The 16,044-nt window shown below is 39.5% G+C and overlaps 1 protein-coding gene across 1 annotated transcript; it reads right to left on the bottom strand.

Annotated features, from left to right (window-relative positions):
* Positions 1–2,357: 2,357 nt before the first annotated feature.
* On the bottom strand, positions 2,358–8,179 carry gfi1aa (growth factor independent 1A transcription repressor a). Its single transcript, XM_061839533.1, has 6 exons — positions 8,037–8,179; positions 7,698–7,874; positions 6,284–6,654; positions 5,197–5,334; positions 3,897–4,062; positions 2,358–2,555 (listed from the first exon to the last, which is right to left on the bottom strand). The coding sequence occupies exons 1-6, from the start codon at positions 8,146–8,148 to the stop codon at positions 2,377–2,379; spliced, it is 1,143 nt and encodes a 380-aa protein (XP_061695517.1). The 5' UTR covers positions 8,149–8,179; the 3' UTR covers positions 2,358–2,376.
* Positions 8,180–16,044: the final 7,865 nt, after the last annotated feature.

Below are 16,044 nucleotides of genomic sequence, written 5' to 3'. Positions count from 1 at the left end.
ACATTTAATAATTGGTATTTTTGTCGCGTTTGTAAATATACATCGAGCAGCATTAGCTGGAAAACCCAGAGTGGGCTCTGTGGAAATCAGTTCCTCGGAACTTTCAGAGCTCAGACTTTTTGTGTGTGTGTCCAAACAAATCACACCCAGTAAAAACAGCACAATGTGGACACACTGCTTATTTACTGCACTAGGAAGATATTTGACATTGGTCATAAAAGTGAGGCTAGTCCAGCAGCCTTCCTTCACAGGCTGCTTTATGGCACCCTAATGGCATTTGTTCTATGGGTATGGAATTTGATATTGACCAGATGGCACTCTCAACAAAACTTTTTTTTTTCTTTTTTCTGTTTAGTACAAGTAATATTACAATGTCAGATAGATGGAAGACCTTATTGATAGTTCGCATATCATAACACAGTTTTAAAAAAAATATATATTTTGTTAATGCACACAATCACTTACTCATAGGTAGTATATATACATGGAAAGGAAATAAATGTTACAGTATTTCCTTGTAATTTATCTTTTTATAGTAATCATAAGACTAAGTTTCACTATTGAAAATTTTATCCGTAAATGTTATTTTTTTTCTCTTAAGTTTTATGATGCCTTTATTTTTACATATTTTTACCAAGACCTAATGAGATAAAACGGAAGTAACAACAACTGAAGTATGTTGGACGCATTTATTGGCAGTCCCCAGTACTGTTTATGTGAAAAATGCAGAGGGCTGAAATTACTTTTCAAAGAGCCCATGTGCCTCGTACCATTTATTTTTTTATTTTTTTTTTCCTCTGTGGAAAAACACATTTTCATTTTTTTGTCTCACTTTCTGAATTCAAATCAGTCTAATGGGTCAGGCAGGATCACAAAAATTAATTGATTTTGTTGAATTCTACAATAATGAGAGGGAGAATTTCTTAGAGAATTTAAAATAATTTTCTTCTAGGTCAAAATTCTACATACACAAAAAGTACTGTTTTTAAAGAACATGGGGGCTTTGGAAGCTCTTGATAGGTTAACTGACAATGTGAATTAATTGACGGCACACCTCAAACACTCTGCTTCATTGTTTGAAATCATGGGAAAATCAAAAGAAATTGCAGGCTCCACAAGTCTGGCTCATCCTTGGGTGCAATTTCCAGATGCTTGAAGGTGCCATGTTCATCTGTGCAAATAATTATACTCCAGTATAAATATCATGGGAATGTCCAGCCATCACACCGCTCAGGAAGGTGATGGGCTCTGTGTCCCACAGATGAATGAGTTCTGGTTCGAAATGTGTGATTTGACCTTGAAGATAATAATATAAAATCCTCTAAGAAATTGTCTCCCTCATTATTGTGCCATTTGACAAAATTAAATAATTTTGGTGATCATGACACACCTGAAACAGGAGAGGTTTAGTTTTATTTGACTTCAGACTGTGAGGCAAAAAAAAATTAAAGGTTTTTGCACAGTGTATGTAAACCTCTGGGTTCAACTGTAAGTGTGTGTATTTGTGTGTCTTTATACATGCAGTAAATGGGTGGAGAGCTAGACTACTGACGTTAGATGGATGGATGGATAGATTGGTGGATATTTTTGACACACCCCTCGATATTGCCTGATATCCCATTTTAAATATGCTTTTAAAGACCCTGTAAAGTGAATTTAGAGCTTAGTTTTTAACCCTTTCCGGGCAGAGGTTGCAAATTTGCAACAGGTTTAATATAATTGAAAATTTTAAGTCCAGAGTATCATTTTCTGAAAGTATCAGATATTTCTCTCTGCAATATTTTATTATAAATGTTTGAAGATTGCTTAGACATGCAAAGACTTAGAACCATGTTGGACTCAATTCTGGAAATATTGAATGCCACTGTTTTTCACCATTTCAGTTTTCAATACCTTCCCCCCAAACCCTTACAAACACACAAACATTAACGTGAGTCTTTTTTGTTTGCATAAAAGAACTGATCCAGCACAGTTGTGATGTGCAGTTAGCTTCCTGTATGAAAAATGGTTCACTGAAATTTCTGTTCGCTTAGCCACTTTAGAGTGCCTCTTTGTCCACCATGGATGTGCAAAGCAACCGTGTGGACTGTTTAACAATACCAAAATTCTTTCTAATATAAATGGGCAATAAACACAATCCATAAATTAGAATTCTTGAGCTGTGAATTGTTTCAACATAATTTATTGAGGGGAAACAAATATAATAAAGTATAATAAATACATGTTCCATGTTAATATTAGTCATTAAAACCCCTGGTGCAGTCCTGTCGGGCTAAGCAAAATTAAAGTCTGCGCAATCCTGTTTATGTGCCTGCATCTAGCAATAACAACAGTGGGGGGGGGGGGGGGGTGAAATTCAGGGTGAAAAGGAAGCGATTATTTAAATCCGTGCTGGGTCTCCCTGTGCCTCCTCAGATCCACTTTCCTCTGGAAGCCTTTCCCGCATAGATCGCAGGCGAACGGCTTGAATCCCGTGTGTTTCCTGCTGTGCGTGATCAGGTTGGAGCTCTGGCTGAAGGCCTTGCCGCACACTTGGCACTTGTGCGGTTTCTCGCCTGTGCGCAAAAGATGGTGATGATGATGATGAGACGCTTTAAGGCCCGTGTACTAGGGTACTCTTTGTCTTCACTAGTGAAACGATTCAATGCACTAGTAGAATCAGAAGGGTGGACAAGGAGAATGATTGTCTTATTCATATGGGGTTTTTTTTTCTTACTACTGTACTACTATTTCTGCACCCTAGTCTGACAGCTTTGCCATACTACTAAAGCAGCTACATTTTACTAGTAGGTACTGCCTTTAGTTGCGGCCGGGAGGCTACTAGTATGCAACACATGTCTGCTGTTTGGGCTGAGTGGTGTTACTCAGCAGTAGCTTATTAATAAGGTTTGATTCTGTACTAGTTGGCCCAAAGTTGCACTAGTACGGGAGGAAAAAATGTTCCATGTGAGAAGTCTTACGAGTCCTCCGTAGCCGTTGTACTAGTGTTCTGAATTGTCTTACTGGTGAGGGCAAAGATCATACCAGGACATAAATAAAGCTTGAATTAATTCAAAACCAGAAATATTGGTAGCACAACTTCACAACTGAGTCCTATTTGTACTAGTAGTCAAGCAGTAGATGCTCACTAGTAGAAATTTTTTCATTTCATTTGAATTAGTATCTACAAATTTGTATTTGATCTTTGTACTAGCAGCACAAAGATCTCAACCAGTTCGATCAAGCATATCGACGAAAACCCGTTTGAGGGTTTCTTTGACAACTTTGATAGCCAGCATATGGCCCACGTACTAGTATGCTTTTGTCTAAACTACTAAGGCTTTTCACTGCAGTAGTACAACAACGAGGATACAGTAGTAGAGTGACTGCGACTGAGAAATGTCCCAGTCACTATTTTAGGACAACTACATTTTATTAGTGCACTACATGATAACTGTGTGCTATTAATACTCCTACTGACTTTCTGAAATTGTATAAGTACCATCAAGTGCTTCCCTTGTAGTACTAGTCGCGTGGCATTTTCAGTTAATGCATAGTTTTGCCTCACTAGCAACATAGTTGTCCTAGTAGTACGGTAAAATATCATACACTAAGGAAAAAAAACTACAAGTAAAAGCTAATTTGTCCACTCGTGGATTTTTTTCACAAGTGAGGACAAAGCATACTACTGCATGGTCCTTTTGCTCAGTGATTCCCAAACTTTATTGAGGCATGGCACATATCTTACATTTGAAAAATCTTACACCACATTGACAATGAAAAATAGAAGAGTATTTATTTGGGCTACCAAAGATATTGTTGTAAATAAATAATATTTTGATCACTTAAGTGAAATGTGATAATTTAGCTTTAGCTAAATGTCGAAGTATGGATTAGATGCTCCTGTACTTCCCTACCTGTGTGGATGAACGTGTGCTTTTTCATGTCCGACTTCTGATGGAACCTCTTCCCGCAGTACTGACACGGGTACGGCCTTGTGTCCGAGTGGATTAGAAGGTGCGTCGACAGCGTGGACGAGCGCTTGAAGCTTTTCCCACAGATTTTGCAGCTGAAGCTCCTCTCCTGTTCACACATACATCTTTCCAATCGTACGTGTACATAACAGTACACACAAGGTAGTATACTGAAGTAATAATTATCTTGTGTCAGTGTAGTTTGTGTAAAATGTGGTGTGCAGTATCTTCAAAGTTATTCTTTTGTATAAATAGTAACAAGTGGATACAATGGTTAATTCCGGGCGCTGGACAAATTATTTCTAAGTAAAATAACATTCTTTAATCATAAAGTCATTTTGTTGATGAAATGTACAATAGTAAAAGAAGAAATATTAGTAAGCACATATACATTCAAAATGTCAATATTAAATAAAAAAAAAATCAACATAGAGCATAGGAAATGTTTTCTTTTCCATTTATTTTTTGAATTATTCTATTAAAGAATGTATTCATTTATTGCTAGTGATAATACATACATACATCCATTTTCTTTGCCGCTTATCCTCACAAGGGTCACGGGCAGTGCTGGAGCCTATCCCAGCTGTCAACAGGCAGGAGACGGGGTGCACCCTGAACTGGTTGCCAGCCAATCGCAGCGCACATAGAGACAAACAGCCACACTCACCATCACACTTAGGGGTAATTTAGAGTGTCCAATTAATGTTGCATGTTTTTGGGATGTGGGAGGAAACCGAAGCGCCCGGAGAAAACCCACGCAGGCACGGGGATAACATGCAAACCCCAAACAGGTGGGGCCGGGATTAAACCCTGGACCTCAGAACTGTGAGGCCAACGCTTTACCAGCTGCACTACCGCGCCGCCATGATAATACATATACAGTACATTTGACATTTTTATATTATTTTTCAGTTGCACAGTATCCTGGTACTAGAAAAGTACCACGATACCACATATTTTTAGGACCAGTACTTCTGTGCAATTCAGGAATAAATAGGTTAAGTGTGTTTGTATGAAATGTTGTCCTCAATGCGACCTCAAATTAGCATCCTGTGGTAGACAGCAGTACATATATATATATATATATATATATATATATATATATAGCCATAGCTTCATCCTCATGAAATGAATGAACAGCAATCCATTTTATAAAATAATTTACGTAATCCTAATCTCGTGAATTATAAATGTCATAAATTTGAAAAGTGAGACTGAATCTAATTCAACATGGCCTCCATACCTGTGAGTGGACCGCCCTGTGTTGGTCCAGGCTGACGGCGTGGCCGAAGGTTTTTCCGCAAATGCCACACTCGAACGGACGCGTCCCGCTGTGGGACCTCCTCACGTGGACCTCCAGGCCGTGGGGGGTGGAGAACACCTTTGGGGGCAAACCATGGACTGGTCTCATTGGGAGAGCTGAATTGCTGCCCTCAGTTGTCATCAATGGTGAAATATTGAAATTAGATGCAATTGCACAATTTTATAACGAAAAGATTTTTGCTTTTACATCAACATTCAAGCGAGGTATTCAGTTAATATAATTAGCAGATACTTTTGCATACTTGGGTTATGTAATCCAGATATATGAGAAAATATCAGATTCATACCGCTCCAACTTACAATATTAATGATCCTCAATATCTGTCTGTCTGTGGTAAGGAGTAACAAAGTCGAAATACTTTAAGTAGAATTTTCAGGTACGTGTACTTTATTATTTTCTAATAACTTTTTACCTTTACTCCATACATTTGAAAATCTGTACTTTCTATTCCTTGCTTGGTCAAAATATGTTTGTTACCTTTTCCATCATCTATGATTTTTTTATTTTTTTTTTTACAGATAAAAAAAAATGTTTGGATTGTGTCAACAAATCAGTTCAACCCCTAATATCAATGTATGTGATGGCAGGTAAAGTGACAAGGGCTGCAACTTTTGATTATTTTATTAATCAATGTGTCTACGTTTTTTTCAATCAGTCAATGGATTAGATGAAAAAAAAATAATTCCCTTTAATAAAAAACAACTTGACATTGCAGAAAGGACATAAACTGATGATTACTGGTTTGGGCCATAATGTAAAACCAAAATAAGGAGGGAAAAACATTTTCATTGTTTTCTAAAGTAAAACCATGTTTGCAAAAGTCTCATTTTGATTAAAAATAATAATAATGGACTGCTTTCATGAAGGACTATCTGAGAATGTTTACTCCTGAGAGGCTGAAATTCCATGGATTTGGATAATTTTAAATGAAACAAGGTTTCTAAATCGTCAATTATCCAATTAGTTGTCAATGAATCGATGAATTGTCGCACAACTGCGACATTACCTTGTAACACTTGATGCACTTATATGAGCCGTCAGGGTCGATCTGATTGAAGCACGTGAAGTCGTCTTCGCGCTTGATGATTTCAGGTCCACTTTGCTTCTGTTTTAGCTCCCCAAAGATGCCGTCAGCGTTCCTCATCCTGCAAATCTGTTGGATTTGGATAGGAGCGGAGCAGTCACGGTAGCGCCCATTGCTCAGAGGTTCCGCGTGGCCCTGCTCCAGGTCCAGCTGGTGCAGGCGTCGGTGGTACGGAGCTGGGACGGTGCGTCTCAGGTCCGAAGCGGGGTAGGAGGACCAGGAGTAAGCGGGGAAGAGGGACACGTTGAAGTGGTGGCCGTCCTCCGCTGTGGGTGTGGAGGACTCCGCTGAATCTGGAACAAGGTCAAAGGTGAGTTGAGGGGTGTTTTGAATGACGAGATACCCAATTTACGAGTTCTTCAAGATAAAACCCGTTGTCAGGACAACTTTTTTTTGCTTCGACTTACGAGCAAAAATTGAAAGTATGTGGACGGCTTTATGATGACAGTGAAGTTTACTGTTGTACTAAAAATGAAACAAATAGTATGACATGTTGCGTATTTAAAACAACAATCTCACTTTGCTTTAATGCTAACACATTATTGGAAACGCCATAGACAGGATAATGAATAGCATCTGAGTGGCGGTGTTATACTGTAATTACAGTGACCGAGGCAGGTCACAAAAATTGCAAATGCCGCAAGACATTTTCTTGGGGGGGGGGGGGGGGGGGCTAACCTGGGTTCGATTGAACCCAAAGAGTTCGGCGGACAACAGAACACACGTAGTGTGTGCGTGCGTCAACATACAGTACGTGGAGGGCAAAAGTAAACCTTTTGAACAATCTAGAGGAAAGGGGTGGGGGGGGGGATACTCTGTAAAAATGACTTCATCAAGCTAATTGTGTTGACCATGGGTAGGCTGCACTAAGACATCGCTTCTGTTTTTCATATTTTTTTAAATGTTTTGAGCCGTAAGGGAGTGCGTCACTCAAACCAACACATTTCTTTTTAAGAAGATATCACTAATAGAGTTGCTACATAAACTTTCTTCCAATTCGAGACCAACCCATATAGAAGTAAAGTTGTACAAACTGTCCAAAGTTGTCAATTTACCCCCCCAAAAAAAATGCAAGTGACACTTGAGATGGACTATCTGGATGTCAAAATACACTTTTACAAACTGCTGACTGTTAATAACAACTGTAAAAACAAATGTAGTATTTATCTGTTAAAATAGCTCAATTTGATTATTATTATTTTATTATTATTAATATTTAATCTGCCAAATGTATTTTATGGTGGCATCTAAGAATCTCGTTATTTTTGTAAACTTGATTGTACTTTACGGCAGCTAAAAGGACAGTTATAAAAATCAAACGCAACATGAAGGAGACCTGGCGAGTAGGAGGGAGAGGGGGGACGCCACAAATCACAATCCGAAACTCGGTCGCTCGCTCCGTAGCTCAGCGGCGAGCTGGACGGCAGTGAAGCCGGTGACAGCAGCGGGCGCCCCGGGCACGGCCCGTCCGCGGGCTCGGCCTCCAGGCTCGACTCCACTTGACGTTTTGCCTCTAAAAATTGGCAACACAAGGCATGATTTCAAAATATATTTCATGTTTCAGTGGACATCATTTCGTCAAATCTATTGATTTAATTTAGATGAAAAAGAAGATACAAAAAAAAAAAAAAAAAAGAGGAAAAAGTATTTCCGTGCGTAATTACGCATGAGCAACCTGAGCTGATGTGAGCCAGGAGCGCTTCCAGGCCGATGTAGACGTCATCCCGGCATCGGTGCTGGTGGTAGCTGTGGGCCCGCTTACTCTTCACCAGGAAAGACCTCGGCATGTTGCCTATCAATTCTCTGTGCTCTTGTCACTGCCTCCCACTTGACTAGAACACGTCTTGGCACTTGAGCGACTTGGGGTTGGGATTTTTTTTTTTGTTCTTTTTCTATTACGCATGCGCAGAGAAACATCACTGCTTGCCAGGTGGTCCGTAGCAGGTGGTCAAACCTCCTCCAGCCACCTCCTCACTTAGAATGCATGCACAGGTACAGTGCATGTAAGTCTTACCAAATCAAGATCAACTAAAGCTCGATAGAGTCCTAACATTAAATATAGTGTAGGTATTCATAACACACGATATACATTGTTTGCCCAAATAACTTCAACACTAATGTGTATTATTTGATTATTTCTGAAGAAAAGAAAACGAAAAATACATCAGTACTCATTTCTTCAGCCATATTTTAAATATATATATATATATATATATATATATATATATATATATATATATATATATTTTTTTTTTTTTTTTTTTTGCAATTTCTGGTATTGTAAAATACACGTACAAGTCAAAACATTAGGTACTACACACACTGAAATACTAAGAACAGTATAGTGTGACAGTATTTAGTTTATCTAATTTATGTATTTTTAATCCCTTTTCATTATATATACGACCGCGCCAAAGTTTTGGGTCACTCACAGTGTAAAATCAAAGAAGTTCATGATGTTTTTTATATTATTATGATTATTAATAATCATAATAATAATGCATTTGACTTATACAGGTCTTTTCCAGAACCTGAAAGCTGCTTTACAATTGCAAATATTATTTGACAGTCACACCCCAGTGGTGGCAAGCGATGCGTGTAGCCACAGTTGCCTTGGGGCGGTCCGACGCCGGCCTGGCTGCCATTCTGCGGCTACGGCCCCTCGGACCACCACCAAATATCGGAACACATTCATTCATTTATTGAGTGAAAAAGTCTGACTGCAATACATGATTAAAATCTACTTTTTGTAAGTCAATGAATCATCCAAATATAAATAAATGATTCAAAACCTAGTTCACATTTTGTTCTCTCGATAATTCAGCTTCCTTAAATTTCCTTACATCGTAACCAAATATATAAGCGTCTGTGCAATTTACATAGAGTGTAACACCTGCAATCAAAAGTTTCTTTTATAAATGACTTGACGTATGTTTAATTTTTATTTTCGAAAGTACGTTCCATTTGACTGTGTCGGTTTATATTTTAAAAGCAAGCAGAAAAGAGCGCATCTGTGTATTCTGGCTGACCCGGGCGGGCTGACACACAGAGGCCCTTTTTGTTAGGTAGCTCGTAAGCCGATCCCGTTCATGAGCCGGCCCGCACGCAACGCAGCACAACAGACTGCTGGTGGACACTTGCGGTGTAACCTTACAGTTGCTCTGCTTCAACTTACCAACCACTGACTTCAGCCTGATTGTTTTACACCATTAAAGTCCCCCCCCCCCATGCTCTCAATTAGCCTGCCCACTACGGGTGGGGGGGAGCACCAATACATAACTGCAACATGACATCGGTGAGGAAATCTGTCGCTTTCAAATCCTATCAGAGATTTGGGCTGTATAGCCAAGGTCAAAGTGGTGTGGATTTGTGTTCCGTGTGGGAACTGAGGTTGTTTGATGAACCTGGATGGAGCCTGATGGGCCCCCACATTTACAAACATGTGGTCCCGTACTCACGCTGCACTGATACTGCACCATTTGCATTCGCACGTGCGGACAATTCAGTCTTCAGTGGAGCTGACATGCTTGATTTTGGAAGGCCCAGATTCAAACCCAGAACCTCCGAACTGTGAGGCACATGTGATAACTATTCACTGTGCAGCATTGTTCGTATTTACAGTATCTTCTGTATACCTTATCCTTACCTCTATCCATTTGGATTCAACTGGCTGTGCAACTATTTCGTAACAAGTCGATGTGAATGTGAACAACAGGCAGCAAAAACTATATTTAAACAAAAAGTAGAGCTAAATACTCAGTAGATATGCAGTGTTTAAAGTAACAACAACAAAAAAGAGGTTACTCAGTCTGATAGTCTTCTAAGAGCCTCCATTGTCACATGCAACTGATTTTTAATTCTGGACGTATGCTCCAAAAAAACAGAACTGGCAAACCGACCTTCCCCGGTCTGGGTCTTTGTTTAGTCCGTTTGTCCTGCATCTCAATGAAAACCACAAATCGCTATCTCATCCCCTCACAGGTTCCTTTGACTCCTGCAGCCTAACCGCAGAGTGACACCCCCGCCCCCCCAAACACCCCCTCCTCTTGTAAACCATCTCTGCATGACACTTCATTCTGATTTGCGTCCTTTTCCTGCGAGGGACCAGTAGCGGTGGGCCGGCCATTTTGGTACCGGGTGCCTTCTGTTGGGACTTAACTGACTTAATCCACCACTATCATGGCAAAAATTATAGAAACCATTAACACTACCTTAAAACATGCTTCATAATCAATATTTAGCTGCTAACATGCCCCCCCCAAAAAAAAAATCAATAATTAAAATCCATCACACTCACATGAAATGGTGATTATTAAATGTGCAGATTGATATTGACGCGTGACAGTTTTGCTCTAATCAACCAATCAGAGGATGGAAAAATGCTGACATCATAGTGGGCCCCCTAGCTGGCCTTGTAAGTGAATTTGAAATCTATATACTGTAGATTTAAATCTGAGATTTCAACAAAAGTGGACCAAAACAAAAAAACTGCAGTTACGAGAAAGACTTCGAAGGGAAGAAAACAGACTGTTGGGAATAGTTATTGCAATTTCATACCCCACCGCCCCCCTCCCCCACGCAACCATTAAGGTGCAACCCGCTGATAGGAGCAAAGTGTGAACACAGTGAATATGATTTACTGGACGCTGCTGACCACAATACACTTCTTCTTTTGCACAAGAGCTCCCTTCTTTGTTTCTTCACCCTTCTCATACCAAATCCTACTGTAATTTATGAGCATTTTATTTGTGATTTGATTCAGGGAGGGTGGGGAGTAACAGAATACAAGTACTTTGTTACTGTTGATCGCTCGGTCCGATTATCTGTGCTTTACTTGAGTATATTGAGTTTACTGTACTGATGACTTTTTCCTTTTTTTTAAATTTCACTTGTGTAGTGCACTTCAAGTCTTGTTTCTGTACTCCTAGTCTCGATGAGTCAAATAGAGATTATGATGACTTTTATACGGTGCTCAGATGATATAACTGAGGTCGGATCCCTAAAAGTGTGAACAGCGGAAGAAACACTCAACGCCAAAGTGGATGCTTGGATTTATGATTGAAACGGTCTACAAATCAGCGCCCCTCATCTATCGCCGTGATCAGCAGGTCGGCTTGTTTACACACAACCCGTTTCTGGTTGTAAATCTACCCGAGGGACCTCATCCAGGGAACGCTGGAGTGTGGATGTGAAGAAAGCTGCTCACCCCTTCCTGGTTATTGTGTGTCTCTGTGCGTCTTTCGGATGGGGTTCCAGGGGGCCGTTGGAAGGTCACATTTCATGCCCGTGGTCCCATTTATGTTTATGCAGGTGTTTGTTTGCTCAGTTTTACTTAAGCAAAGGATCTGTGACAGAAGTCATCCTTAATTTATTCATAGAATTCCTCCTCAAACTCAAAGCAAAGCCCGTGGCTCAAATTTTGTGTTTTGTTAACTTATTTCTGCATCTGCATTTTTTAAATGCCGAGAGCAATAATTCACATAAGATCAAGATTTCTTGGAAAATAAATCAAAGGTGTGCAAAAAGAACTCGCAGCTCATTTCAATTTGATATTCTGACTTGAAAGGGGGACTAGATGGCAATTTATTTTGATAATCTAGCAACACACAACCACAAAAGACATGGAGATGGTCACAATGGCTATCTATAAAGTCTACACAGCACCTGTTCAAATACATTTTCTTTTTAAATAAATGAGACCATGATAAATAATTAATGTGAGCCACAACCTGTACGAAATTTGAAATTTAACAACATATTTTCAAAACAGAAGTAAAAATAAACAAATGAAGCACTGGTTGCACAAATGTGCACACCCCCTTTACGACAGGGGTGTTGCTGTGTTGAGAATGTTCTTCTTCTTTTCCTTTCGGCTTATCCTGTTAGAGATCGGCACAGTGTGTCATCTCAGATGAAAGCATATTTGTTTGGCACAGGTTTACGGCCGATGCCCTTCCTGACGCAACCCCTCTGTATTTTAGCCGGGGAGAGACGTTTACAGCACCTGCTATTCCCGGGCGTTCTCCTATCCAAGTACTAACCAGGGCCATACCCGCTAAGCTTATGAGATCTGACGAGATCGGGCGTTTTCAGAATGAACCAGTCATATTCATATTTATGTTAAATGGGATTCAGCACGCATACTGCCACCGCCACCAGCATGTTTCACTGTAGTGATGGTGTTCTTTTGTTGAAAAGTGCAGACGCAACACTGCTTTCTCATTTCCACACTTACCAGAAAAGAAATAAAAAAGCTCATTATTTTACGCTCCCAGAAATGGGCATTGATTAAGAGTACTGACACAGTCAGTATCACATCACGCTGTTTACTGTGTAACTGCCGATCGCTGCGGCTGTCAGATGATTGGACATTTGATTTCTCTGCTTTTGTTTAATCAGTTCTGCAGAAAACAAGCTTAAACCTCTGTGAAAAAGCAGGCCGCAAGAGTGACTTTGACTTTTCTTATCGCTCGACGAGAAAGCGAGCGTGTGACACCGATATATTTTATCTGCCTGGAACTGTAAGGCAGAAGATTTTGGTTCTGCTTTTGGGTTGGATTTTTCTAAGTTCACAGTTGCTGGTACGTCAATTGATGAAGCAAAGATGTTTGTGCAATGCAGAGGTTGTCTGGAAATATCTCCGGTGATGCGCTTCTCTTTGGCATCCACCAGTGCTCAGTCAATCATCCCCATTTGATTAAAAATGATTCATGATTGGGGATTGTGGTATTTGTCTTTAAACTCTAAATGGTCTACCAACATCTAAGAGGAAGGTCAGAGGGGATAGGGGATTTTCTGTTGCTGGTCCCATATTAGAGAATGACCTCCTGTTGCACATTCAACAAGCCCCTCCCCTCACAGTCCATTTTCAAAAGTCCCATATTTTACCTATTTAGATCTCCATAGAGCGACTCTCTGACAAGGACATAGGTCCAGGAAAGGACCCTTTGATATGTACTTCTGTTGGAACCATTTTTTAAACAATTAAAAGGATCCATATTTGGCCAAAACTATTCGCTCCCTTCCCTCCGATTGGTTGCCTCGCACTTCAGAGAGCACTCGTGTTTGTTATGTTGACAGTGGTGGGTCGGAATGGAGAGGTAGGAAAAGATTTAGACACTAAACAAGAAATTGCAAGCACAAAAGGTATAGAAAATACTGAATGCATTGTACTGTCTGTTTACATGCCTGTGCCTTTAAGAGGCAGATTTGTTCTTTTTGAAGTCATTCAGAGGTTGAGTGATTCGTGTGTTTTGGGTCAATGAACTGCTTCAGAACCCAAGTGAGATTCAGCTTGAAGTCACACACTGATGGGCAACAATTCTCGTTCAGAATTTTCTGATACAGGGCATAATTCATGTTTCCATCAATCATAGCAAGTCGTCCAGGTCCTGATGAACAAAGCATTCCAGACCATTGGAATTCCACCACCATGTTTCAACTGACTATGATGTTCTTTTTCTGAAATGCTGTTACATTTAGACCAGCTCTTATGAAACACATACCTTCAAAAAGTTCAACTTTTATCTCGTCAGCGCATAGAATATTCTCCCAAAATCTTGGAAATCATTCAGGTTTTTTCATTTTTGCATAAATAAGAAGCACATTTGTGTTCTTTTCTCATTATTCTTCCACATTGTTGAGTCATGAACATTCAATTTAACCTGTAGTTCTTTAGAAGTTGTCCCGACTTCCTTTGAAACCTCCTGAATGAGTAATCGCGGTGCTCTTGCATTAATTTTTGTAGACCTATCACTCCTGAGAAAGTTCACTAACAGTCCACATTTCCTCCGTTTGAAGATAATGGCTCTCCCTATGGTTCGCTTGAATCCTAAAGCTTTAGAAATGACTTTGTAACACTTTCCAGATGGATAAACGTCAATTACTTTATTTATTGACTTTTCTTAAATGTGTTTTTTTTTCTTTGTTTTTTTTTTATTTCCTACATTTTTCCCAGGTGTGGTCAATGAAAATGAAAACAGCTCAACTGCTGCTCATGTGGTTGGAATACACCACTGCTAATGAACCTTCGCTCCTCACTCACTCTTGTTGTAATCATCACACTGGTGGAATAAATCACAAAATGAGTGAGCCAACTCTGATTGCGCATAAAAAGTTGAGGCCTGAAATGTGGCATTAATTGCAGTTGTTTTAAGTGAATAATACATTTATAATTGTGGGTGAAGTTTGCAGTGCACTACAACTACACCAAACTACTTCCATTTTCTTCACCGCTTATCCCCACAAGGGTCGCGGGAATTTTGGAGCCTATCCCAGCTGTCAACAGACAGGAAGCAGGGTACACCCTGAACTTGTTGCCAGCCAATCACAGGGCACATCGAGACAAACAGCCACACTCACAATCACACCTAGGGCCAATTTAGAGGGTCCAATTAATGTTGAATGGTTTTGGATGTGGGAGGAAACCGGAGTGCCCGGAGGAAACCCACGCAGGCACTGGGAGAACATGCAAACTCCACACAGGCAGGTCCGGGATTGAACCAATAAAGAGTGATCAATAATATGCTTATATAGTCATATCTAGTGCCCTGGGATTGGCTGGCAACCAGTTCAGGGTGTACCCTGCCTCCAACCTGTTGACAGCTGGGATAGGCTCCAGCATGACCCGCAACCCTCATGAGGATAAGTGGCAAAGAAAATGGATGGATAGTCATATCTAATAGCATTTTGGGAGCTTTTTCTTTCTTCCATAAAAATGTTCCGATACATTAGCTCTATGACAGTATTAATAATTCCTGGTGTTTTCCATCCATTCAACATTGTATATATATTTTTTTGTATTAAGACTGGATATCAGTACATGACTTTGTATATCAATCAACATGAATAACACAATAGTATTTTTAGTTAGTTACAGTATCAGGTGGTGATTGCCTTTTCCTCAACAGTAGTTATAATTCCTTTATCTAAATTGATGTACCTTCCAAATCTATTTAAGTCAGTGCGTGGTGCACCATACAGCTGTTATTCTTTATTGCTGTTTTGATTTTATTGGAATTACAGCATTCCACCAAGCCTTCTTTTTCCAAACATGTTCTTTTGTATGTTACCCATTTGTCGTCTATTATTGCATGAAATTGATAATAATAAAGACCTCCATGTCAAAAAGAGTTTGAATGCAGAAATTGGACTAGAGGGATGTGTTGATGTATTTGTCTATGTAATGTTCATTCGCTCATTAAAAAAATAGAAGTTGCACAATAATTTTGTAGTCCATGAGCAGTTTTATTTACTCTTTACTGAAGCAATTATTTGGCAGACTACTTTTTTATTTTTACCGGTAATTTTACTTGGGCGACGATAACCAGGGTTGGGAAACACTGTTATTCAAATCCAATAATAGTAATGTTGTACATTGTGGACATACATTTCATTTATGCATTTTGAATTATTGGAATTTTGTCACTGCATTCATAACTCTTCAGTTAAAAACAATTCTTCATTGTTTCTTTCAGTAGAGATAATATTATTATTATTGTTATACTACTACTACTACTACTACTACTAATAATAATAATAATAATTTGAAAAAAATAAATTAGAAAAACGTGCGTTATGATTGGCTGGTGACCAGTTTTGTGTGTAGAAAGATACTGTAGCTGGGATATGTTCTATTAATACAGAATATGAATATGAATATGCTGCCCTCTGTTGGTCTGGGT

This window comes from Syngnathoides biaculeatus, chromosome 13 (genome assembly GCF_019802595.1).
Source record: "Syngnathoides biaculeatus isolate LvHL_M chromosome 13, ASM1980259v1, whole genome shotgun sequence".
NCBI lineage: Eukaryota > Metazoa > Chordata > Actinopteri > Syngnathiformes > Syngnathidae > Syngnathoides > Syngnathoides biaculeatus.
Note: the sequence above shows the minus strand (reverse complement) of the source record. Positions and strands in the feature narration are given on the sequence as shown.

Excerpts from the sequence above, each read along its gene's own strand:
- gfi1aa (XM_061839533.1), bottom strand. The coding sequence starts at position 8,148 with ATGCCGAGGTCTTTCCTGGTGAAGAGTAAGCGGGCCCACAGCTACCAC. Across the intron at positions 7,875-8,036 it reads CCTGGCTCACATCAGCTCAG|AGGCAAAACGTCAAGTGGAG; the intron begins GTTGCTCATGCG and ends GCCAATTTTTAG. Across the intron at positions 2,556-3,896 it reads GCACACGTTCATCCACACAG|GCGAGAAACCGCACAAGTGC; the intron begins GTAGGGAAGTAC and ends TTTTGCGCACAG.